The sequence below is a fragment of the Hippocampus guttulatus genome, chromosome 7 (genome assembly GCF_054856545.1).
Source record: "Hippocampus guttulatus isolate MCC_2025c chromosome 7, RoL_Hgut_1.0, whole genome shotgun sequence".
Taxonomy (NCBI): domain Eukaryota; kingdom Metazoa; phylum Chordata; class Actinopteri; order Syngnathiformes; family Syngnathidae; genus Hippocampus; species Hippocampus guttulatus.
Genome location: NC_141267.1, coordinates 14,657,534 through 14,682,371, shown reverse-complemented (window position 1 = coordinate 14,682,371; position 24,838 = coordinate 14,657,534). Strand labels below are relative to the sequence as shown.

General features: G+C 43.9%; 1 protein-coding gene across 3 annotated transcripts; it reads right to left on the bottom strand.

Moving 5' to 3' along the window:
• Positions 1–193: 193 nt before the first annotated feature.
• On the bottom strand, positions 194–24,723 carry gatad2ab (GATA zinc finger domain containing 2Ab). Of its 3 annotated transcripts, none has more exons than XM_086115676.1 (11): positions 24,492–24,723; positions 9,784–10,074; positions 6,740–6,863; positions 6,508–6,639; positions 6,152–6,223; positions 5,361–5,477; positions 5,043–5,243; positions 4,562–4,811; positions 3,388–3,785; positions 3,144–3,297; positions 194–2,521 (listed from the first exon to the last, which is right to left on the bottom strand). In XM_086115676.1, the coding sequence occupies exons 2-11, from the start codon at positions 10,059–10,061 to the stop codon at positions 2,388–2,390; spliced, it is 1,860 nt and encodes a 619-aa protein (XP_085971802.1). In that variant the 5' UTR covers positions 10,062–10,074; positions 24,492–24,723; the 3' UTR covers positions 194–2,387. The 3 variants fall into 3 exon arrangements, with proteins under 3 accessions (XP_085971802.1, XP_085971804.1, XP_085971803.1); XM_086115678.1 differs by lacking the exon at positions 24,492–24,723 and adding an exon at positions 11,309–11,793; XM_086115677.1 differs by lacking the exon at positions 24,492–24,723 and having other exon boundaries at positions 5,043–5,222; positions 9,784–10,070.
• Positions 24,724–24,838: the final 115 nt, after the last annotated feature.

Here is a 24,838-nt window from a genome sequence, read left to right as displayed (position 1 = left end):
ATCATCTACCCGTTTTTATGCATTTTTAAAAAAGTATCGATATTACTTTTAAAAGAATTTGGAGATACATGCTTTTGCATAATATTAGCGTTTTGCATTATATGACATCCTAATGTCACGTTGACTGTAAGCCAGTTTGAATTCTTGCAAAGGACTTCATTTAAGAATTTATGGAAAACAAATCAGCCATGAGTGGGTTAAAATTTGTTTTTATTGTTTAATAGGGGAGGGGGCTGCAATAAACAAATATCTCCTCATACATCATTTTCTTCCGTGTGGGTTTGGCCACGTCTTTCCCTCTAAAACAAACGGAATGGTGTTGATTTCAAACAGTGACAGTCTTGCCGTTTGCATCCCCAAGATGTAGGTTTTTGTTCCTTCTGCTTTTTTTGCCTTTCGGGAACATAGAGACAACCTGGGATGTTTCCTTCGCAGCTTTTCGTACACGGGAGCTCAAGTCCAAAGTGAAACCAGGAAACAATGGCACTAAGGAGTGGCACCCACATTTCGTTGTATGCTATACAATTACAATAAAGGCGATTCTGATTCTGATTTTCTCCACCATGGGACAATTTGTTCAATTTGTCCTAAATTACAAAGAAATATGACCCATGCATCCATTCTATACCACTTTTGGTTTGGGTCCCAGCTGGGCCCGGAGCCTATCCCAGCTAACTCTTTGCCAAAAGCAGGACAGGCCCAGGACTGCTTGCCATCCAAACACAAGGTACAATATACACCAACATTCACACTCACACATATCGAAAACCTGGTTTTCAATAAACCTGTTATGAATGTTTTTGGAATGGAAAGGCCGGAGCTGAGACTCAAACCCCGAACCTCAAAACTGTGAAGCAGACTAGCTGACCACTTAGCTCCTGCGCTGCCAAAATACTATCCAACAAATGTTAATTATCAATGTTTTGTGAGGCTTTTCAGGTGAGCCTCTGAGGTACAGAATATGTCCAGTTCGCCTGATCTGGCAGTGGAACTCCAAATTCACAAGCAACCTGGCCACACTTTTATTGGCTATTGCAACACGTTGGAGACTTGGCTCCGTTGTTAAGGAGCTAAACACCTAGCACAGTGAGCGTTACTGTTTGAAGTCCAATCTTCCCCAGCGCAACCTCTGTCAAGAAGCTGACGCGATGACACGTTAGGAGACTTCCTGGGGCGGCGTTGGGCTTTGCATCACTACATTCTGAAAGCTGCCCAGCTTCTTCTTGACCGAACGAGCGGCGGAGATCCATTCACGCGCATGTCTCTACTAATCACGTGACCCTATAAATAAACCCAGGGACAGTTGTGTCTAGAGAAGAAAACAATGCACCACAACCTAAAGGACTAAAAGCAAAAACAACAGAAAAACAAAGCATGTCACAAAATGACATTCCTGACAAATCCCCCTCCAGTTTTAGCATGACATCATGTGCTGACTCCAGAGAGGCTTCAAATAAATTCCAAACCTTCTAGCAGAAGGGATTACATTTGGGCTCCACTCGTTTGTTTGTTTTTTGGAAGTGTTACGTCCCTCAACGATAGTCCTCAAAACATTATAAAAGGCTCCCAGAACTTTACAATATTCAGTGAAACTTTTTTTATCTTTATTCTTTCTCTTCTAAATATTTAAAAGTCAGCTACGACGTGGAAACCGGCAGATGTAAAACCACCTTCAACAGTTACGTGAGCCCGCATAATTCCAACCTCGACGTGAGGCAACTTCCAAAACATTGGAGGAGCACAATATTTGGAAAAACAAAAACACGCAGACAAGAATCCTCACATTCAGCCATACAAAAGAATCCGACACTCATTGGCTTCTCTGGTACACTCGATGGAGGTCAGAGAGAAGAGGCAGTCTGTGTGGACTTTTACAGTCTTTTTTTTTTCTTTCTTCTTAATTTCAAACAATCCCTGCGACGAGATCTTCAGTTCAGACACCGCACTGGACCTCCCGGAGAAGGGCTAAGGCGTGTATTCTGTTGTGTCTAATAATAATAATAATGATAATAATCTTAATATCTTTTCCCTGTCTAATCCATAGACAGAGGAGTTTGGGAATTGTGTGACGACTCCCACTCTAAGATGGTCAACCAAAAGAGAAGTTTGAACCTAAACCACCTTAAAAAAAATAAAAATAAAAATATACTGGACACAATCCTTGTATCCTAGACTTGGGGAATGGGCTCTCGTTGAGGAAATGGAGGAATTTCTCCATCTCAAGAAAAAAAAAAAAACAGGGAGCAGATTTACTACCTCCCTGCATCATGTTCATAGAAAGGATTAGAATGATAATATGATAGATGGGTGGGCGCACAATGGCTATCATAGATATTAAGGGAGGGAATAAGAATAGGAACGGGAGGGCGGGGGGAGATGAGGCGGTATTATTTCCATGTGTTGGCCGCCTGGGAGATGGAGCGGGAAGGGATCATGTCCAACAGGTATTCCCGCTGGCGCTCCACAGAGGAGGTGGTCTTGTGGGCGGACAAGCTGGGGTTCACGTAGGCCATAGTCACGCCTGGCAGGACATAAAGTGGTTAAAACAAAATGCACCCAGGCTGTTTCGACATGCAGGGTGAGAGCAAAGATGAGGGGATGAAGTTATTGTCCACAGGAAGGTGAGTGGATCCATTTTATCCAATATGACCACACAATTCGCAACAACGTGCAACACAACATGGACTACTATTCAAACACAACTACCACTGACCGGCGGAATCTATTGTGCGGGTTAGGGTGAACATTAAAGAACAAAAACTATCAAGGACAAATTCTGAGAAAAGTCAAGTACAGAGACAGACGGGGCTTCTCACTCAATGTGTAGATGGACACCTAAGAGTTGCCTTTTAAATGTCATTTAAATGTCAGTACATCTTATATTTATAATTCAAACTGGGGATGTAATGTAGAGTAGCAGCTTCATTTTCCTTCACGGGATGAATGAACCTATATCATATTTCTTTAGAAAATGTTTTCTCTGTTTACTTTATCTATAACATGAGAGAGACAAACTTTTGGCAGAATAAAGACTACAATGGGAAAATTGAGATGAAGTAAGGGGTAAAAGGATAGTGCCACCAATATTAATATGATAAAAAAACATGGCAGAGGATGTCATTCCCTCAAAGAGTGTCATCTACCTGCATTGGTGCTGCCCTTCCTCCAGGCAGTCACGTTGCCCTGGTTACTGTTGCTGCCACCGGCGCTGACCTTCACCCCTTGCTGGAGCGGGCGCGCCGCCCCATGCTTACCTGGCCTAGTGCTCAACGCTGCGGCCGTCACTGCGCTCTGCAGCTGTGACGAAGAAGGGTGAGGGGAATGAGTGGTGCCAAAACGCAATGACTCGCTGAAGCTGAACGCGCCTGTGCGCTAGGTGGCGCTTACTTGCTTAATGGCAGAGTGGTGCCCCGTCACAGATCTGTGCGGCATGGCAGCCCGGACCTGCTTGTACGGGTGAGACACCAGCACCTCGCTTTTGGACAGCGAAGGAGAGGACGAGGTGGTTTTGGAGACGGGCGTGGCCGAGGAGGTGGTGGCCTGCTGGAGGATGCGCTGCTCGATCTCCTGCTCCTGCTGCAGCGCCTTTACGAAGGCCGCCTTCAGCCGGCTGGTGTGCTCGGCCTTAAGGGCCTTTTTCTGATTGGACGACATACACTGGTTACACAGGATGGTCCCGGCCTTTTCCTTCCTCCAGCGGGAGGTGAAATCAGTTTTACACTGGGTGCAGGTGTACGGCTCTTTGGGAATAGAGCTGGACATGCCGGCCGTTGGACCTAGATTACCTGTGGGTCGGAGAGTCAGGGGACTTATTACAACACTTTACCAACACCTCAAAGTCAATACAGTGAAACTCCTCCACAACGAAATCATGTTTGCAGCAAGAATCTTTTCACAGCTGGGGACTTTTCACTGTCGCAAATTTTATCTCAGACGTAAACACGAGCATACACAAAAAACAAATGTGTACTTTTTATTTTCATTCCAATAGTGCATAAGTATGAGCATACATTTATTTGACACTTCATACAGCCAGAGTAGAAAGAAAAAAAGGGAAAGAAATTGCGAAATTTACGATCAGCTTTTACTTTCACTTACATCAATTTCTTGCATAATTTCTTTTATTTTGCTTCCTCCATCATTCATTTTTATTATCTTTATCCTGTGATCAAGCGTTAAAGCTTTTCTTTTCTTAACTCCTTAGTATGCAACGGTCCGTTTGTCGCCATTTTAGCAATGCAATGTTCGTGCTGCGTCTGAAACAAATACTTCCTGTATTACTGCACATGTGTAAACCAGTGTGGTGGTTGCTGTTGCCGTTTCCAAACAAAGCAGTAGAGGTCGCTGTGGCACGCAGAGGTTGGATTAGACTGAAGGTTTGTTTTCGTTGTAGTGAATCTCGTTGCGAGGCAAGAGCAGAGAAAAAGATTTCGTATAACGGAACAGGGGGCTTTTCGTTGTAGTGGGAGCAAAAATTCTTTTTCACACGAGCGGGTATTTTCACCCACATAGGTTTCGTTGTAGAGGAGTTTCACTGTAACAGAATGACAGGCCCACCCACCTCTGCCAAGCATCTCCAGGAGTTTTTGCACCACTTCCTCCAACCCCAACAAGTAGATGAACTCATTATTGGCGGCGGAAGGTAGGAAGTTGAACTCGGGGGCAGGTGGTTTGGGCGGCGGGATCTCCAGTAACGTCTTTTCCAGCTGCTTGCGAAGGGCAAGCTTGGCGGCGGCCTGGCGGCTGGCAGGCGAGTCATTGATGCCAGAGTTTGGCGACAGTGAAGAACCCTTAATGCCCGTTGGAGACGCCTGGACACAATAACAGAACCCACCTGAGTGACCAAACATTTATAATGCACTTCTCAAAGCACTGAGAGGTGTGTGTGTGTGTGTGTGTGGAAGGGGGGGGGGGGTGAAGTGAAGAAACCAAACCAACTTTTCCCCCAAGTCCCACACACACACAGCTGAACCGTCTCAAGCTAAATGTTCCAAAGGTCATATAATTCCAGAATTTGAAAAGGCACATGGCTATATTGTCACCTGTGGGATGTTGACCAATATATTACTGTTGGCCACGTTAGCCACCCGAATGAGGCCCTGCTGAATGATCCTCTGTCCTTGGACCTGGACGTTGGGCACGGATGCCCGTGGAGCCAGCAGAAGCGGAGGTGGGCCCGAGCCGCCGTGCTGCTGCTGCTGCTGACGCAGGCTGGCGATCTGCTGGGGAGTCACAGTAACAGGCTGATTGCAGCCGAATGCAGAAGCAAACAAAACCCAAAAGGACACAAGAGCCAGAGACGTGAGTGGAGGTAGGACATTGAAGGCGGTACATCAGATGTGAAGAATGTTGGGACTAACCTGGGCTCCTCTGACCAGTGGGGGCATGGTGGTCTGAGAGCTGTGTTTGGACGGGATATGTTGACCACCCCTCACCAGAGGCGGAGGGATGACCGTGCCTGAGCTGCGACCCGTTACCTGTCAACATAAATTACACTATACCAGGTCTGCGCAACACTATGAACACGTGTCACATGATACGATACAATAAGGGTTGAATCGATGAGTTGACTTCGCTAGCCCACATCCTGAAATGTCCAGGCAACAAGGCGACACTGTGGACATATGTATGCATCCATAAAAACTATGAAAATAAGACGATAGTGGAAGAGCAGAGCCGTGCTACCTTATCCTGTTTCAATGATCGCTACTCATATAGAGTCGAGTCATAAGAGATTCATGCTAGCTTGGGACTGGTGGTGAGGAACAGAAGTGGCGGCGTCAAGTGAAACTCCAGCTGTGTCGCCAAAATGTTATGTCCACTAAATGCATCTGTGTGCTATTTAAAATGTTATTCTTTGATGTGGATTGGTCCAACACCCAATGAGACTGGTGACATATGGATGCTTCAGGCATTAAAAATGAGACTGGCAACATGGACACAATCCTGAAGTCTATTCTGAAATGTAATTACAACAACTACATTCAGCCAACAGTGACTTGTATTTTTATTTTCATCAATGACGTCACTAATAAATCATCTTCGCCTCGTCTTTCATCTCGTCAACGCCAACGACATTAACTTGAGTTGCTCGACCCCTACCTACAACCATTTGAGGACCATCTCCTGAGAGCAATGCTGTTGTGTGTACCTGGAGGGGTCCTTTGCTTGATGTAATGCTACCTCTCACCAGAGGAGGAGGAGTGGCCACAGAGCCGGATACCTGGGGAAGGAAAGGCATTTCAATTCTGTCATACAAAGTAACAATTGTGCAGGATTCCAACAGATGCTTCTGTGAATGTCTCATAATTTGTTGATGTCACACATGCATCACCCAATGAAATGATCTGTCTGTCTATCAAAATGCTGGCATCAGCTGATCCTCAGCACAAGACTCCAGGGCTTTATCCAGAGCCAAAATAGCTCAGCAGACAACTCCAACATCAGACATAAATCTTGTGGCCCGGTATGAACTTGAGCCTCTTTTTTTTCCCATTTTTGTTTTACCTTCTGAGCTGTGCTCTCCTTCTGGATCTGGCTCTGCCGTAGTTTCTTAAGCAGCACCAACTTGGCTTCTTGGAGTCGTAGCTCTTCTTTGAGCTGTTTGATTATTTGCTCTCGCTCTTTGGGAGAACTCTTCTGCATAGGACAAGAGGAAAACAGAAATTAAAAATGTTACTATTCCAAATCTAAATAGACCTTGTCAACACCCGGCAAACTAGCGCTGCAGTTTTCCCACCATAAGTTTTTCTGTGTCTGTCTTGGTAAAACAGTGGCCGTTCATGAGGGGACTGGATGGCTCGTTGTCAGACAGCACAATCACATCGTCTGGTGATGGCGGCTGGCGCTCTCTCTTGATTTCGCTGAAGGGAAGACAGTCAGGGAGCATGAATAAAGTGTTTCGGAATCCCGCTTTGACTGAATGCTGCATGACTTCATTCTAAAAACCCATATAGAGAAGCAACCAAACTAACACCATAACGCTTGTAAAACGTTGACTTTTGGAATAGAAGAATATACAGCAGAAGTTATGATGCGGGCTCATTTTAAGCAGAAAGAATCCAAGTGTCCACCTCATGTTGCCAGCATTAGGGAGTGTTTCATGATGGATGTTTATGATCCCATTACGATGAGATATTAAATCCGGAGACGGTACTGCCCTTTTTGTGACCCTAGGACCAGGACTTGAATTATCTGTCACTGCTATCCAGCAGTTGAGTGTCATCTAAACCTCATTCAGTGCTCAGTTGAGATGACCAATGTAGAATGCCACATTAGCTTCTCAGAATAGCTGATAGCTAACAGCGGAATGCCGGCTGTCACTTGATGGCAAGGTGTAGTATTATATTGTAATGTTTTACATTGCATTAATGGTTGATTTAATTTTATACTGTACGATGTAAAGTTAGAGCTATTTTATTCATAATATTACCATAAAATCTAAATGGAAGAATGCTACGATTATTTAAAAAAACAAAAAAAAAAACACTGCATCCGGTAACGAGGAACATTTGGCTTCAAAATGTCAAAAATCAATAAAAATGAAAATTGAAATCGGAAAAAAATCCATCTGTTATTGACTCGTGCAACGAAGCAGATGTTCAACTTTCCAGTCTTTGCAACACAGAGCCTGTGTTTCCCCTATGTCCGCTAGGGGGCGGTATTTAATTAGAGTTTTGGTTACCCTCCCCTAATGTGGCGAAAATGTGCTCCGAGGCACACAAGAGGACAAGAACCGGGAGATCAATAATAGAGTAATGGCGGCAGAGGGAGCAAACGAGAGAACAACAAAGGTTCGTCTCGACCAAACAACACCATGGTTGCACGGAAGGTCTTCTCTTCTGTCTCCCTTCTGATTTAAACGCTGTATCTACGAAAAGTCAGAAGAAGACCTGGCTGAAGAAGACTTGAGTGACATTGAGGTTTGGTTCGATGGATGAATGACGCACCCACACTGGAAAGACTGACTCCAAAACGTGTCACTGCATAGGCCCGTCTCACCACAGAGAACCTCGAGGCCTTACCTCCTCCTCCCCTACCTCTGTGGCCTAGTCGGACAGGGAGAGCCTGGGCCTCGGTTCTCCCCTCCCTCCCAGCTGCCGACGCCAAAGTCACAAGTTGAGCCAAGCGGAGGACCGCTGGAGACACGGCAGAGGGTGACAGTGTTGGGGGGAGGGGAATACATGGCCAGGAGCCAACCTATTGTGTACACGCTCTCACTCAGTCACTCAACCAGTCGCTACTTGGCGCACCCCTCCCCCAACGGTACTTGTTCATCTTTTATACTCCCAACACGCTCACTTCGCACTTTGGTGCACAGTTCTGTCTTCAAATGCGCAAGGCCGCTAGCCGCCATCTACGACACACCCCTCAGCGGGACAGCTTCGCAGGAAGCTGCATATACACTACCGAAACTACACATGCGACACAATACGCCAGGCGTGAATCAAAAACGATATGTGTAACTCCTGGAAATCTTTCAAAAGTCCAAAGATGGCCAACTCACTCATGTATTAGTCAGATTAAAAGTATGCGTCTTGCTGACAGTTTGCCCTCCTGTAGCCTGAGGGGGCAGCTGTGTACATTCCATAAACGCAGTTATATTGAAATTGTCAAACACGGGTGCTATTACATGGGACAAATGGCAAAGGCGGGGGGGGGGGCTGTGGCTCGTTGGTTGTCGAGGTTGTCGTTGCCACTCAGCCGGGAAGAGCTCCCACATAAGGTTGGTTATGTAAGGTCCATGTAAGGTTTTTGCATGCCTCGGCTTTACATCTGAACCGCAGACTATAAGCATGGCTCAATCAGGAATACGTTTTTCCAGCGACAACGGATGCTTCGCATGGAGCTTTACCATCGGCACGGCCGTATACTGAAGAGATGATGCGACAAAATTGGGGCCAGTGAGTTCTATCAATAACTCCAAAGTAGCAAGCAGACTAAAGGTTCCTCATGGAAAAAGTCAGACTTCCCACAACACTAATCGATTCATATTGAACAGTTTTGTATGCGTTGCGTCGTGACTAATTAGACATATGCTGAGGCCGGTTCAAAGGTAACAAACCGAGCTGAGTCAGCTTTCAGTTTCCACTTCAACTGCCATCGCGTCGCCGCACGCATTCATCTTTCATCACATAACATCAGGCATTTGTCGGCCTGGTCATGTGACACATCCACCATTCCTCCAGGCCCCTCCCTTGTCCAACTGCTCCTTCCAACGTCGAAACCATGGCAACGGCCAGTTGGAACCAGTTTGTGACACATAGTCTTCATTTTGTGCGAGGAGTGAGGCGAGCTCAGGTGCTGCCGCGGGAGAAAATGGAGCCCGGGCCCCACAGTTGCATCAAACTCCCCCCCGCCCTCATTATGAGGGGCAGGCTTCATAAGCAGCCGCCCCGCAACTTCCTGTACTGCGCTCGCCTGAGTTCGAGAGGAACCTGAAACTCCAGTGGACAGCTCTGTGCAACCACAAGGCATTGAGCTTGAACGCAAAGACACTAAAAATAACTTTATAGGCAAACTCCTCCCCGGCGAAGAACACGGATCAATGTGCCGCCTGCCAGATCGCAAGTGCGATCAAGAAACGCTCATGTGTTCTTTGCACCTTTACCCTCACTTAGCTTGAAAGCTGATTACGGAAGTTGGAGGAAGAAAGTGGTTTAGTGCGGACAACACTGAGCCTTATTGTACAGGAAGAAATGTTTGCGTATCGCTATCATCCCCATGTACGATGGAAAGCAAAAGCATGTCACCGCAGAACACGAAGGCAAACACCATGCTCACCTTTTGGATGTGCTCATATCGACAGGCTCGTCCCCCGTCTGCACCTCCACCTTAATGGTGGCCTTCACCTCCCCAGTCTTTAGGATGCTGGCTGACAGCTTGGCCGACGGCTCACTCTTGAGTGCGACACCGTCCGCTTCGGCACCATCCGGGTCCAAGGGTTTTCCCTCGGCGGCCCCTTTCTCCAACTTGACCCGTTTGGAGTCCATGTCTCCCGTGCTGTCCCTCTCCATGGCCCTCTTCTGGCTGCGCGTTTGACGCACCGCCTCCTCTGACATGGCTGCTCTCAACCTGCAAAAATGGGAAAGTAAACTCACCGGTGTGGAAAACCGTTGCTATTGCAAGCAAACGAAATGCTAAGCCATACTTGTAACTCCTGTAAGGACAGAAACGGCGCATTAATCATGAATTCATGATAACTTCACCTCCTTATTTGACTGAGAAATGGCAATTGCCTCATTCCCTCACCAACTGTAAGCAAGACATCAAAGCATATCATAGCATTCCGCGGCGGATACAATGCAAATAACTTGACCCCTTGGGACTGCGAGCGTTCTAGGAAGGCGCTGGAGCAATCTGATTGGATGTTCAATAGGTACATTGTTTCACTGATTCCAGAATATCACTGCCACATCCATGCTTCTTTTTTTTTTGAGCTTGTTGTGGAAAATGTCAAACATGAATTGTATGGTTCGCCAATCCCACACAAATATCTGTGTTGTCCTTAAATTGAAAAGGCGCAGCTCAACAACCAATGAAAACCTGCCTTTCTCTTGATCACAATGCACCCCTACAGCTGTACTGAAACATTTAACAGTTGGAAATGTGCATTCAAAAGCTTAGAGAAGGTCACATGAAGTTCACCTGTAAAGGCTTGAATGCATTTCAGGCTTGTCCTGATTTTTCACCCAGTTTTCACATTTTTGTGAGTTGTGTATATTTGCAATGATTTCTTATGCGGACGACTGCATCGCTGGGCCTGGAAAAAGATGGGGCGGGGGAGCAGAGTCCGACTACATCCAAATCTTGAACGATAGTGGCTCGTAAGAATCCATTTGTCTTTGGAAGCAGTTGTTATATTCATATATGTCCGAGCTTGCAGACGGCCGTGCCGCCTAAACGTCACTAAATATTCAAATTAGATTAGATTAGAAAACCTTTATTCGTCTCGCAATGGAGAAATTCCCAATTCACAGCAGCAAAGTTATGAAAGGAAGAAGTAGAAGAACAAAATATAGGAGCGGCTGGAAAGGCAGCCACTCTCGCGGCGCCATCTTGAAGTCAAAATAACAAAAATGACACAACATAACACATAAGACACAGACAGTCGAGCAATCTTAATAACTTTTCCTGCATACACTTTGTTGTTTGAAGCAGTTGTAGATGAAAGAGGAGAGGATCAAAGTGTCCTTTCACCAGTGGATCAGAGTCGTCATGCTGAAAATGTGCACACGTCTGCTACAAGCTAAGTGTTGAAAGCAAACACGAAGCTGTAGCGTCCATTGACGGAAAGAGATTGGCTCACATCTCCTGTCCCACACAATCCGCTTCAACTCCAAGCTGCGATTCCCAATTCCACATTCGCATCGGCGCTCTGTCCTGACGCTCCTTTCTTCTCATCGTCGGCTCCTCAAGCCTTGCATCCATCCAGCCGCAGACCGTCCAACAGCACCCGATCTCTCCGCTGAACAAAGCGGGGCTGTGTAAAACGCTGCCCATTAGAGGCGCAAAAAAAAACACAAGCGCCCCAGAGCTGTCCAGCAATGACAGTCAAATGGCACCGACATTCCTCCCAATCAAAAGCAGTGCTGGTATACCCATGCTGCAGAGAAGGCGCAACCGCCAAGCACCGAGTCTCCTCCCTGTCGTGGCCAAAAAATGCTGAAAAACAATCCACATCCGGTCCACACGACGCAACAACAAACACAAAGTGACAAAACAAACACAAAAACAACCACAACAAAAAGCAAGGCTCATGAGAGCACAAGCCGACGGCTGCCTACTCGGGATGCTTTAAAAAGAACGAGTAATATTTCTTGTGTAAAACCCGTCTCATAACTATGTGGAGTGCTTTATTAAATAGTTCTGGCAAAACGTCTTTTTTTTTGAGCGGGTTTGCCATGGGACAGTAACAATGTAGACAGTCGATTTTGTTTCAATGGTTATTCGTTTTGCTTCGTTATTTTTTTTTTTCGTGGGCATAGAGCGTGTTCCATTTAGCTGAAACATCCACACTTAAAAAAAGGTTCACCCTGCAGTATAGTGACATCTTGTCCAAGAGCCAATGCCCCAGATGCTGACCCAAATCTCTTTCAGTACAGTTAAGATGATGAAAGCCACTTCCCATATAACCTATTACACAGCAGAAACACTGCAACATTCAAATTCAATCCCAACTGGGTCAGATGATGCAGACATAGCTTCCTCAGCTCTTGCCACTTCAAACCCCCCCACCACCACCACCACCACCACCACCAAAAAGAAGCAGTCAAGTGGTAAAACACTTGCAGGTTTGATTTGAGCTGGGACCAAGTCCACACAAAGCATCTTTTGGACTCGGGGGTCTATCGAGCACAACACGGCCACCCATCATAGCTTTGAGTGACAATACCCTAAGATTAATTTAGACAGCGCCGTGCCTCGATAAAAACCGGTCCAAACGAGTCTTGTTAATTGTGGAGATGAACAAGTTGCCCCAAAGGACCAAGCAAAAGACCTACTTAAGTTAGGAGTTAATTATGTTGACAGGTTTTGGAATGTTCAAATGACATTCCGAAGCATGTCAACCAGAATGATAAGTCGGTGTTGTCAATGTATCAAAGGCACCAGAAACACATTACCGGGAAGGTCGAAAGCAAAACCTCAAGTCAAGTCCTGTCTAAAAACACCTTTCTAACAGTAACTTTAAAAAGTTTTGATTATTTCTCCATTGTCAATTAAAAATGAGCGAGAATAAAAACCTTTCACAGAAAAAAAAAAATCGACATCTGTGTTTGCATGAACGCACGTAATAAAATGTCAACCCCGCGCCGGTGCACCAAAACTAAGAAATGTGCTAAATTGTGCCATCCTTGGACTCAAAAGGCTCAACCTTCAATCTGGAATTTACAGTGAATAAATCAAACGGCCCCAAGCCCAAACTGATCGGACGATGCCGTTTTTAAAAGGAACAGCTGAGGTGCAGGTCAACACAAACATTGGCTTTGCTGGTCCCAGACGAAAAAGGAGGATGCCGTCCTGATCCATCAGTTCATGCTGCTAAGCAACAAGTCTGGTAAACAAAATTGTCCTACACGCACGCATGTGTCGCTAGTGTGGCATAATCCCGTACACACTTGAGGGCAACTGAGTGGTTGTGTATCACCGGGTGTGATTGTTGCATCACTACGCCGCTCAGTCCCAGGAGTTTTCCATGTCATGTCTCTTGGTTTCTATGCGAGCTCTAGAGGCTTGTGGTGTGATGTGAGCGCTTCACTCACCGCTTCTAGCTTATAAGAAACTTGAAACTCCGATTCCAACTTTTTTTTTTTTCGCGGGAGACTGCAATGTCAAATATCACGTCAACATAAAGCTAGATTTATGTTGTCTCCCAACAGCATCCATTTATATTTTTGAAAGATTTTGCATACTGACAACATTTTTAAAAATTATAATCTTGTGAATGGCCTTACATGTGGTTTGTTTTTGTCGTTTATATTTTCTCATTATTTTAAAAAGATAAAAACGGCCTACTCAACCAGTTTCACTTATCTCTCTGTCTTGTACAATTCCAAAGACCAGACTGTACAAGTGGTGACATTCATTTGACACGGTCTAAAAACTAAGAATATTAAATGTGGGGAAGAACCAGCCTGGATAAATCCATCCAGGAAAAAAACCACACGTATAATTATATAAAAAAATAATAATAATAAAAAAGAAACAACGGAATGTGAATCAGAATAAGCACAGGTGGTGAACCATGTTTGTTCATGCAGCCGGCTTTGGATGTTCCTCTTGCTTCCCGCAGACTAATACTGTCATAGAGGGAGCGAAAACATCCCCTCGTTTCTGCCTCGACACACAAGCTTGTGTAAATCCATCCATCCATTTTCCAAAATCACTTAACCTCATCGGCGTCGTGGGCGTACTGGAGCCTAGCCCGGCTGTCTTTGGGCAGTAGGGCGTAGGACACCCGGAATTGGTTGCCAGCCAATCGTAGATGAACAACCATTCACACTTGTGTAAATCAACACGTAAATAATACCTAACAGCCATAGTCTAAAATCAATCTTGAATTCAATGAAACAGGTTGCATGAAGTACATTTCCAAGCCTGCTGTTCCATGTGATGAGGTAGGATGCTTTTATTTTTTTCACCATGAAAGCAAATGGAAATCTCCTGACCTGGTTTGACACTACAGAGTCTCTCTCCTTTTGTGTCCAGCGCTACAAGGAAAGAAGATCAATGGCAAGGGCTCATCCACCCCCCCTTTAGGTAGCGTACCAGCCTCTTATCTCCAGCTTCATAATGATTCCCCCACTGGGACCCGACTGGGCCCAGTCAGCCGCCACATTAACGGCCATTTTGGGAAGCCAAGGCGTTCCAGTCATGTCTTTATGCTTCAATTAGAGACGTGCAGGTCAATAATAGTTTTGTTTGGAGTTAGTCACGTATTGCTTGATCGGGATCATTTAAAAAATGTACGCATCTCATCTCGGATATTTGGTTCTAGATTGAGTCAGCGGTTTGGCTTGCGCGCACATCAACCAAGCTTCTTTAAGGATCAATGTTAGACTATTTACGTGTAATAACATAAGGATTCTTTGCACAGTTAGTCTTGGTTGTATGTATATTGTCGCTGTCCAATGAAGACTGCATAGCTCCACTTGTACTCTTAAAGCAACTAATTAAAAGCCACATAAGTCCTTTGTACGGTTACTAGTCTATTAGCACCCCTGATGGAAAGTTGCAATTGGGGGCACATCTTGTTCGGTGTGGCAACAGTGATTATGCATTAGGCATAGTTTTGACACCGGATGCATCGCACTCATTTTTATCCGCGTTTGTGCCGGGTAACGCAACGCTTTTGAGTAACCGTATCAAAAAATATAAATTGGATATAATCAAAACACTCAAGTTCGGAGAACTCAATTAAACTTTTGATTAACGCAATTAAAAAACATCAATGCGCTAAATATAACTAATTATTTGCAATTAACGCGATAATTTGACGCCTCTAGTTAAAATGTGTAACAGTTGGGACTGGAGTCTCGTTTGTGTTAAACTGCAAGAATGCGAAACAGAGTTGAGTGTAGCTTGAGACACATCTGTTCTCAACACATCGCGAAGCAGAGACCCAGCGTGAGTCTCAGTGATGGAATTATGATGGAAAATACACGGACAGTTTTAACAAGATGTTCGACAGATGACTGCATATTTTTCAGATTGCTGCAGGCATGTACAAAATCAAGCAGCAAAAAAGCATTTCAACTCAATTTAGCATTTAAGCTGTCAAATTTCAGAGCCACGCTTTGGTGTCATTGTAAGGTTTGTGGAAACACCCTGTGAGTGAGGATGGGAATCAGAGTGCATTTTCATGATCTACTCTCGGTAACTCATTGGCTCCAGCTTTCTGAATGTTCTGAACTCCTGTTTTGATGCCAGAATAATGGCGCCCGCAGTTATTCCCGAGTGGATGTGAGTTTGCATGTAGCTCATCTTCCGATAGGTGACATCACATACGTAGTTGTTCTTTAGAACACAAACCGGTTACAGCCGAGTAAAGTCGAGTCATGTTAATGTATTGCGCTTTTAATCATAAAAAAGTCAAAAGCACAGGTGTCAAAGTCAAGTCCCGGGGGCCAGATCTGGCCCGCCACATCATTTTATGTGGCCCGCGAAAGCAAATCATGTGCATCAATTTCCATGATCCTTGCTAAAATTACACCAAAATGTCAAATTGTCATGTATAATAAATAATGTTGAGATTTTTGTGATCATTTTGTTACCCTGTTAACACTCACTCAAACAATAATTGAACAAACTACAAACTACTATATACTATATAGTCAATTTGACTGGTTTCAAAACTGGTAATCCATCAAGTAGTTGTGTACAAGTAATGAATATATGTTTATATTTTAGTTTCACCGTCGTATCGACCCACCGAGGGAAAATGCAACCCCAAAGCGGCCCGCGACAAAAATGAATTTGACACCCCTGGTCTAAAGAATTAACAAACCCACAGTTCATAAAAATCAATGACATCTCCTGCTGGGAACCCCCCTAACCGGGCAAGGAAAATGTGAGCGGAACCCCACAGGGTGGGTGGGAAAAAAAGGGAGAGACTTTCGGAAAGAAATCACAGATGGAGGGATCCTCCTTCCAGGTTGACCACCACAACCTGCAATAGATGCCAAGTGGGTGTCATCGGCGACAAGATGACACCCACCTATGAGTTCAAACGGCATCCAACTAGTAATGCTCTCTGTTTTACCTCAACTGCTTTAAGACACAATTGGACAGAATTCGTTGCCATCAATGAATGGATTATGCACCAATAATTCTAAAATAATGTCATATTATAATTAGGATTAAGTTAACCTGTGCTAAACAGTCCCGGAGTGGGGGGCAGGGACCCAGCTGAAGTGGTGTCATGTTGGGGAAGGGGGAGGGGGTTGGGGGGAGGTCGCGCACATGTGGCGAGTGGAGACGTGATCTAACTGTACTAAAGTGAAAAACACGCTTCCTCGTCCTCTCTCACACTTGCCCTTTGTCTTTCCCTCCCACACAAAACAACATCAGAGAAGGTAAGTATGTATGTGTGCCCGTACATGATTGTGTGCGTCTGTGTGTGGGTGTGCGTGTGTGTCCCTCCCTACTGGTTCCGTCCCGAACGGCAAGGGTTAAGCCCCTGCCATTTTAACGCCACTGACGGATCAGACCATTAGGGTGTTACCTAACAAAATGGAAGCCTTTAACCCTGAATCCTCCGGACTGACTCTGTGTGCTCTTGTGTGTGTCCTTGTGCGTGTGCCCTCGTGAATGTGCGAGTGTGCGTGAGAGAGCAAGTCAGGGCCAGAGGCAAACGAAAGTGTGTGTAAGCATGTGTCCGCATGAATTCAACAACAAAACATTTACGTGTGCCGTTTGCAAATGATCACAGACAAACGTGAGTGTTTCTAATCCCTCGCTAAGTGCATCCACGAGCATCCGTTCAAACGACAAACATTCTTACGAGCCGCTTTTCTTGAGAGCGCCACACGAGCCCCGCACATAAGCACGCCATTTCAGCCCTCAGTGCCACACTGAGTAATTAATTGATTCACACGATTAACAGAGCCCATCTTATTGACCACCGAATGACCTAAAAGATTTACTCGCTGCAATTAAAAGGAATTGCCTGCCGCAGTAATCTAAAATTACAGTCAAATTGGTTTCCCTGTAATCCTATAAAACCAGAAGCCTAAAGCCACAAAAAGACTGAAGGGCCAGGACACATGCAGTCTGCTATCAGATTACATTTCTCAGAAGTGGATGCAAACAGGAAGTGACCAGAGAAAATGAGGGGGTAAAAAGAAAAGCGAAAACGACTCCGACATACATCAAATGAGACAACTGGGAGAGGAACAAAACACTAGACTACAAGTTGGGCATGCCTGATGATCGTTTTTTTTTTTACTCTCCATAAGAATCACAATCTGTCAATCAAGAGCATGCCCACACTGACATTTCGTCCAAACAGAAGTTTGAAGAACGTCAATTCCGGAAAAGTCTAATCCATTTACTGCTCACTAAACTACACAGAAATGTGTGTAACCAAAAATACACTCCTCTGTATGTATATCAACGACATCGTCTTAAAGCGAATTTTCGTCAGAAGGGGGTAATGTAAAGATTAGGTTTTGGTGGAAATGCGTGGTCGCAGACCGTTCTCTGTATATCATAAACACCATAAATTGTTGAACAAAACAATCAGCTACCAATAATACATTCAGCTCAAATGCTCATTAAAATGTCATCACCACATCAGGTTTTGAGCGATATTTTGGTCACGATGAACTCTCAAGTACTGTCATCCAGAATTTAAATTTAAACTAAGATTTCGACTGTATTTACTCTGCTTCTTCTTATTGGGAAGACTGGATGATGGGTTCTGATTGGCCGAACGTTTGATTGTGTTCGCGCGATTAAGAGCACTCCTAAGTTGAACTGAACAAAAAGTTTTCAGCGATGGCCAACATCACCAAAACTGTCTTTTGAGCGGTGCAGAGAATGACATGAAACAGTAAACCAACATTACGGTTCAACCGATGAGTCAATCGATACGACTTTTGAATGTTTGAACCACATGCAGTAACTTACAAACTTACAGAGTCATCAAAACCATTGTGTTTGTTTCTATTAGGAACATAATTGAGTTTCAGTATTGCTCCTTCAGGGACGCATCGAGACTTGCAGATGAGACGCAGTTTCAGGCAATACTGGTCATGCGGGTTCCACTTGTGAGGGGAAAAAAATGCATCGATATGATCTAAGACATGGGTGTCCAAATGATGGCCCGAGGGCCATTTGTGGCCCGCGACCTTGACACTCCCCGCCCCCAAAAAAATCATCACACTAAAGATGACATGACATGGGCCACAAGGTTAAAAGATGGAGGTGGGCTGAATGAAAAGTGTAGAACTTGTCTATGTTTGAAGATACAAATGAACGATTTATAATTAAAAGGAGAACAATTTATCGTTACAACACAGGAGTGAGGAAAGATAATTCTATTTTAGAGGAAAAAAAAATGTCATCCAGTTTGTGCTCTACGGCTGATTTATGAAGAGATCACATTAATGATCCTTAACTAACTGAAAAAAAAAGGTCACGTTACTACAGTTTGTTCATTTTTGGGGGGTTCTGAATGTGGAGATGGGATTCGGCTGCTGTGAAATGCAAAGCAGGACTTATTCTGTGACATAAAGAGCTGTTGGCCACCCCACCATCCTCAACTATTTGCCTTGACACCTATAACAGAAAGCTAATGAAATTAACTAGACAATATAAACAATCTTACAGCGGCTTTCTTGACTGACTTTAGCGCATTTCAAAAAGTTCAAATTCAAAAAGAATTTTAAAGTGGACCCATTTTTCTGTATGCGCCCCTCAAACGAAAATGTTTGGACACCCCCCGATCTAAGGCAACAACTACGGTCAAAGTATTCACTGTTTCATGATCGTGGCTAATGAGGAAAGCATGATCAATGGGAGAGAGACGTGGTAATGATAACTGTGCATTCCTAGCAAAACAACATCTAGGTTCAGCAGAATCGTCGTATAGCACAGTTGATTTGTGTAGAGTCATCACGTACAAATTAAGGCATACTATCATATTTGTAATTGGCGAAATACTCTTAGTGTAACATAGTGCAACGCCATCAATCACTTTGCAGCATCGAGGTCAATCAAAGTGATTGTTGGAACAACACGACACAAATGAGAGCAGCTTGGATGGAAACATTTTGATGGTTGTTATTGAGCATGTTTACTCGTCTTTACGGCGTAGCGAGTATTGTTTTAACTTTGTCAATATACATGCGCGACATCGTGCCAAAACAAGACAATACAATACATGCTGATTTATATAGAACGCGGTCGACTTTAGTCGTGCTCGGCTTGTCCGAATTTGTCGGTTGTTTTAATGCCACGGTGCTCTTCAGCTGGAAGGACAGTTTTTATGTACAGCACTTAGCTTCTTTCAACACTTGACTAAGATAATAAAAATTGTAGAGTAATAAATTGAGTGGCCCTTAGTAATGGTACCTTTCTGTTACCCTACATGCTACCCATTTATTAATTAATAAAGGTTTTACGGTTGTGACAGCTGACCGTGAATTGTCTGTTCTTTTAAATGTTTCTAAAGCAGCATCCCGGAACAAACTGTCTTCAGCCCTAGAGACTGTACAAGGCAAATAAGTCAAGAGCACAAAAACATGACTGCGGCGTGTGACTCCAAGACAATGGTAGAGGAAACATTTTAAGTGCAGTCGGGCACAAAACCAAAGTTGTCTGCTATGAACGGCACTCAGGATAAACTGCATACACGTACTCGAGTCTGTATGAAGAACGGGCTAAATAAGAAATGGGTCGGTCAACCAAATGCTTGCTCTGAGGCCTCTGGCAAAAGCGATACAGTCACTGGTCATGGTCATGTGATGAAACATGGCTATAAAATGGCCGCTTTGCCAAGGACATCAAAACTGTCTAGGACAATGGGGAATCTTAAACGTGCCAGTACTTGTGTGTGCCGCCAACCAATATTTTGGGTGGCACTTTCGTTTCACGAGCACTTCCTGTTAACCTTTTTCGCAATGACGGCGCATTCGCAGACGTAGACCGCTTTGTTTAACCGCATTCCACAGTGGAAGAAAAGATAATATGATAAATGTTTCATCACAGGATGGATCAAAAAGCTGTTTTGTCTTACAACGCTAAAGGTTACCACCAGTGAAAATCTGAAAAGTCGCAAAAGCAATACTCGTGGGAGACTTTTTTTTAATCTCAGCCGAGACGTTATAATTTCAATGTTTCGTTTGTATAATGATGGTTAAACAGGTTGTTCAGAATGAATTCTGTTGAGCTGGAAAGATTGTCATTTAAGTCTTGAAGCAATGGATGCAAAATCAAGTGCACTACTTGGCAACGGCCAGCAGAGGCACTCTTGTTTGACTCAACTCATTTACGGTAGGAAAAACAACGTAAAGTCAGTTAAGACCCAACTACCAGACGCAACCAGTACTTTATGTACTTTATAAACAATGCATAAAAATTATGGAGGAGAAAAAAAATTTAAATACAAGAGGTAGCTATCCACAGTCTCTTCCACACAGATTCCACTAATGTGTCACATCGGGACCATGACACAGGATTCAGAATCAAACTGCCATTTTGTTTTACACGGAAAGCAGCTGCAAATGTGTGGAGGCTTTCAAATAGCCATGAGTCATCCTGCAATCCAAAAATTTGGAGACGTCCGCAGTAGCCTCTGCTGCGACGTCCAAAATCATTACAGTGCAATGACAATTGCTTTCAACACAAGAAGGTAGGAAAACTGTTTGTCAGGTTAAACTTTGCACCCCCTATCCCACCATTGTGAAATACACTTACTAGGGTACTAAGGCAAAATATTCACAGGTTGACTTTGTCACCATTTTCTGTGTCAGTCTCGATAGAGAAAAATGAGAAAAGGAATAAGCTGTTTGTCAAAGGTATCATCTTCTGAGCAGGTTCTGCAAATAGAAAAGTACCTTTCAAGCCTGATTTAGCAGAAAAAAAGTCAATTTTGAGTCATGCATGTCTGCTCACATCATTCTCAGCAAGTCTTTTCCATAAAAAAAGACACCCCCCTATCCCGTGCAAATCCATAGTCCATCATAAAATGCAAAGCGACATGCCCCAATCTCTAGCCGAGGGTGGGAACTGGCTCTCATATGAGAGGGCTCTTGTTCAGCACTGTAAAATGGAACCTCCAAAGACCAACCAAAAATATTCGGGGAAAGATATTCATCAACAACGCACACATTTTAGGTACCAAACTTGTCAGGAGTAATACACCTCATTTCTGCTAGCATCAAAGGATTAACTCTGCGTGTGTGTGTGTGTGTTTTGTAAGTGAGGAGAGAAGAATTTGCACTGGCAGTTACCATGAATTAAGCAGACTCATTTCAAGCAAACACGACGACGCTCTTCAACTACTTTTGTTCAGCGTTATCGAGTGTCTTTGTCAGGCCGGTTAGAGATATACCAGTAGTTGTGGTTGACTCAGCACAAGCGTTGACATCTTTTTGGTGCACAAGGGACTTTGTTTTGGATTTCCTGCCGTTGTGCAGTGAATTTGAGTCTGCCTGTCTGTGCCGTTTCTCAAGAGGGACACAAAAAGACAGATGTGTTTGGGAAGACATCCTATCCGTTATTGACGAGTGCAACCTATAAGGTGTGTCCTGAAAAGTTCCAGGACTTTGTCATAAAAGATATATTTCAAACCCAAACTACAAGCTAAGAATTTTCCCTTACAATGTGGGCCAGACAACCAATCAGCAAGGCCACAGACAACCTGCAGAATTTACTTTGTTCAGTGCACAAGAAGAGGGAAAATGTGTAGTTTGGACTTGAAATACTGGATATCTTTTCTGACATGTTTTGTATACAAATAATGCTGCTCAAACATGTAGTGAGTATGGGTTATTCCCTTAATAGTACCCTGAATGTATCCCATAATGCATCTTGAAATGGAGCGAAAAGCCACAAGTAACTAGAAGAGCATTATATAAGCACTGCACCGAAATAGGATAAGCAAAGGAAAAATACTGTATGATACACGGACTCACGAGGGAAGAGGCAGGAGCCATCAGGCAAATGTTGATCAGTGCTTTGGTTGTATTGGTTCTCCAAAATTCACTCACCTTAAAACAATTCAATTGATTATTATTTTTTTGAAATTGTTCAATATTTATTTTGGAAGATCGACCATCTTACATTGATCCGGTATGTTACGTAATTAAGAAACAGCAATGACGTAATTAACAGCGATGGGTTAAGTCATGGAAAAAAGTGACCTCCCCTCGCAAAAACAACAACAACAAAAAAAAAGACAAAAACAATTGCAGACAGTTACAGTAAGTAATGCAGAATTTACCCTGAGTTATATCAATTAAAATCAAGCCCAGGCTAACTAAACTATTCACAATCTTAAATATGTTGATTATTTACTGTTCACTTCACAAAATACAAATAAAATAAACATGAGCAATTACACGTCAATGTCGCATGTATACAATGCTGAGGTCATAATTATACATAAAATTCAAATAGTACAGGTAACAGTATCCTTAATGTACATAAACGATCACACTGAATCTTGAGACACTTAGTTGCTGATGCGTGCACACGTTGCAAAACGAGACAATTTGTGGACGAACTCAAACTTGGTATGTTCCCCTTCATCTGGCAATTTGCAGAGGTCTTAAACGTAGGTGGCCAAACATGCCTAATTCAAATTACACTGCACTCATAAACTAACCACCAGAGGGTACTGGAATTGGAGAAATAAAAAACATTCTGGCCTTTTTAACAGATGTGTTACTTTTAATATTGTAACATAAGAAGGACGATATTGTGGCAACTTAATATTGTGATATTGCCATTATGGTTACATCCCCACTGTGGAGTGCAACAATCCATACAGGTAATAATCCATACAGAAGTTCCTCGGTTAAGGACAGTGCCAACATATGGCATTTCAAGTTATGAAAGGGAATGTTATCGCGCAGCACAAGAAGATACGCTCGGTTACCGCTGCGCTCACTGTTGTTCATTTGAATGTATCGATTAATTGCCTCATATTTTTTTACACAAATATTTCCTGTAATTGTAATATTTCAAGGTTACAAACGGTGCACACAAACTGGTTTGTGAAGCGGTGCAAGAACACCCAGTCAAACAACATACCATATTTACTTCTTCTCATTGCATCGTTTTACATTTAGGCAGTGAGGACAAGCGGTTTGGAATATGGATGGATGGAAGGATGGATGGATGGAAGGATGGATGGATGAATGGGCAGGCAGGTATTTGGCATGTCTGCCTCACAGTTTTGCGTTCCGACTTCCGACTGATTTGGTTGGTCTCCGCCATAGGGTCTCCGCCATAGGATCTCCGTCGTAAACCGGGGACCCCGAAATTCAAAGGGGAATTTGGTGATGGACGGAATAAGGTATTCGTCAGATGTCTTCAGAATGCAAATGTTTGCAAAACTAAATCTGCGTAAGAACAACATTATTACTGAGATAGATATTTCGCTTTGTCTTGAAGCCAGTGCGCGAAAGCTTATTTCAATGTGAATGTGATTAGCATTTAAAACAATGGTATAACGCAGCAAGAACAAAGTGTTGTGAGGACAATGATTTGATTACGTGTGCAGTTAATCCGTTGTGGACAAAAAAGAGAGAGAAAGAGAGAGAGAGAGAGAAAACACGCACACCCCGGCGGAGGCACAAGCGTCCACCATTACACTTCCATAAAAGGCTTTTCATGGTTGAGCTAATATGACAAAGTTTTAGGCTCAATGGCTTTACGGGAGCGTAATAATCGCACCTCAGCGAGTAGAGGGTACAAAAAAAAAAGAAGTCTTTCAAATAGCCCACGGCAATGGGGAGAAAGTGAGGCCGGTGTTGGAATCAACTTAAGTGTTGTCAACTTTATAAATGCTAAGAAGGAAAAAAGAAGCCATCGCAGGACTTACTATCAACAACCTGCCCATCTGTCCGGTTTCTGTCACCGTGGCTAACTAAAAGGCGAGCTAACGACCACTAGTCATTAACAGCATCCTTTTGAAAATAGAACACGATTAACACACTCCGCAAGCGGCGTGTTGTCTCGGGTGTATTCGTGAAATGAGAATAAAAAGACGTGTGATATTTGGCTCGGAGTACGCGTGTGAATAGCGATACACACGACAGACAATGAAGAGCGACCTGATCCCTCGGAGCTAACAAGCTAAGTTAGCCTGCTAATGAGCTCATGCTAACTCCCTGGACACTTGCCTGCCCAGACACACTGTCGCTAATTTTATTCTTCACACGGACCAGTCGGGCGTTAATTAAACACGGAAATTCGTGCATTTTGCCCACTTTATACGATCTCGCAGCCCACGCACGGGTTAAACGTACGTCATGACTTACTATTGGAGCATCTTAAATGAGGTTTCGCCAGTGAAGTTGGTGTAAATATCCAGAGAGTTTGGAGACGACGCACGCCGTGGCTGCGTTGAGGTGTGAGTGCTCCAACTGTTACCTTGCGCGATGCTAGTAGGCTAGCTCTGAGCTAGCATCGGCGGAGAAAGTTCCCCGTGTCGCCGAGATGTGATTGTCAATACAAAACGTGGTATAAGTTGTTACCGAGGACGGATGCTTGGACTTACAGAGTCTAACGGGGCTCAGCCGAGTTCCCCCGTGGTTCCCAGGGGGGTTGTGATACTGGTATTTTGCTGTCTTCTGTTTATTAAAAAAAAAAAAGAAAAAAAAAAGAA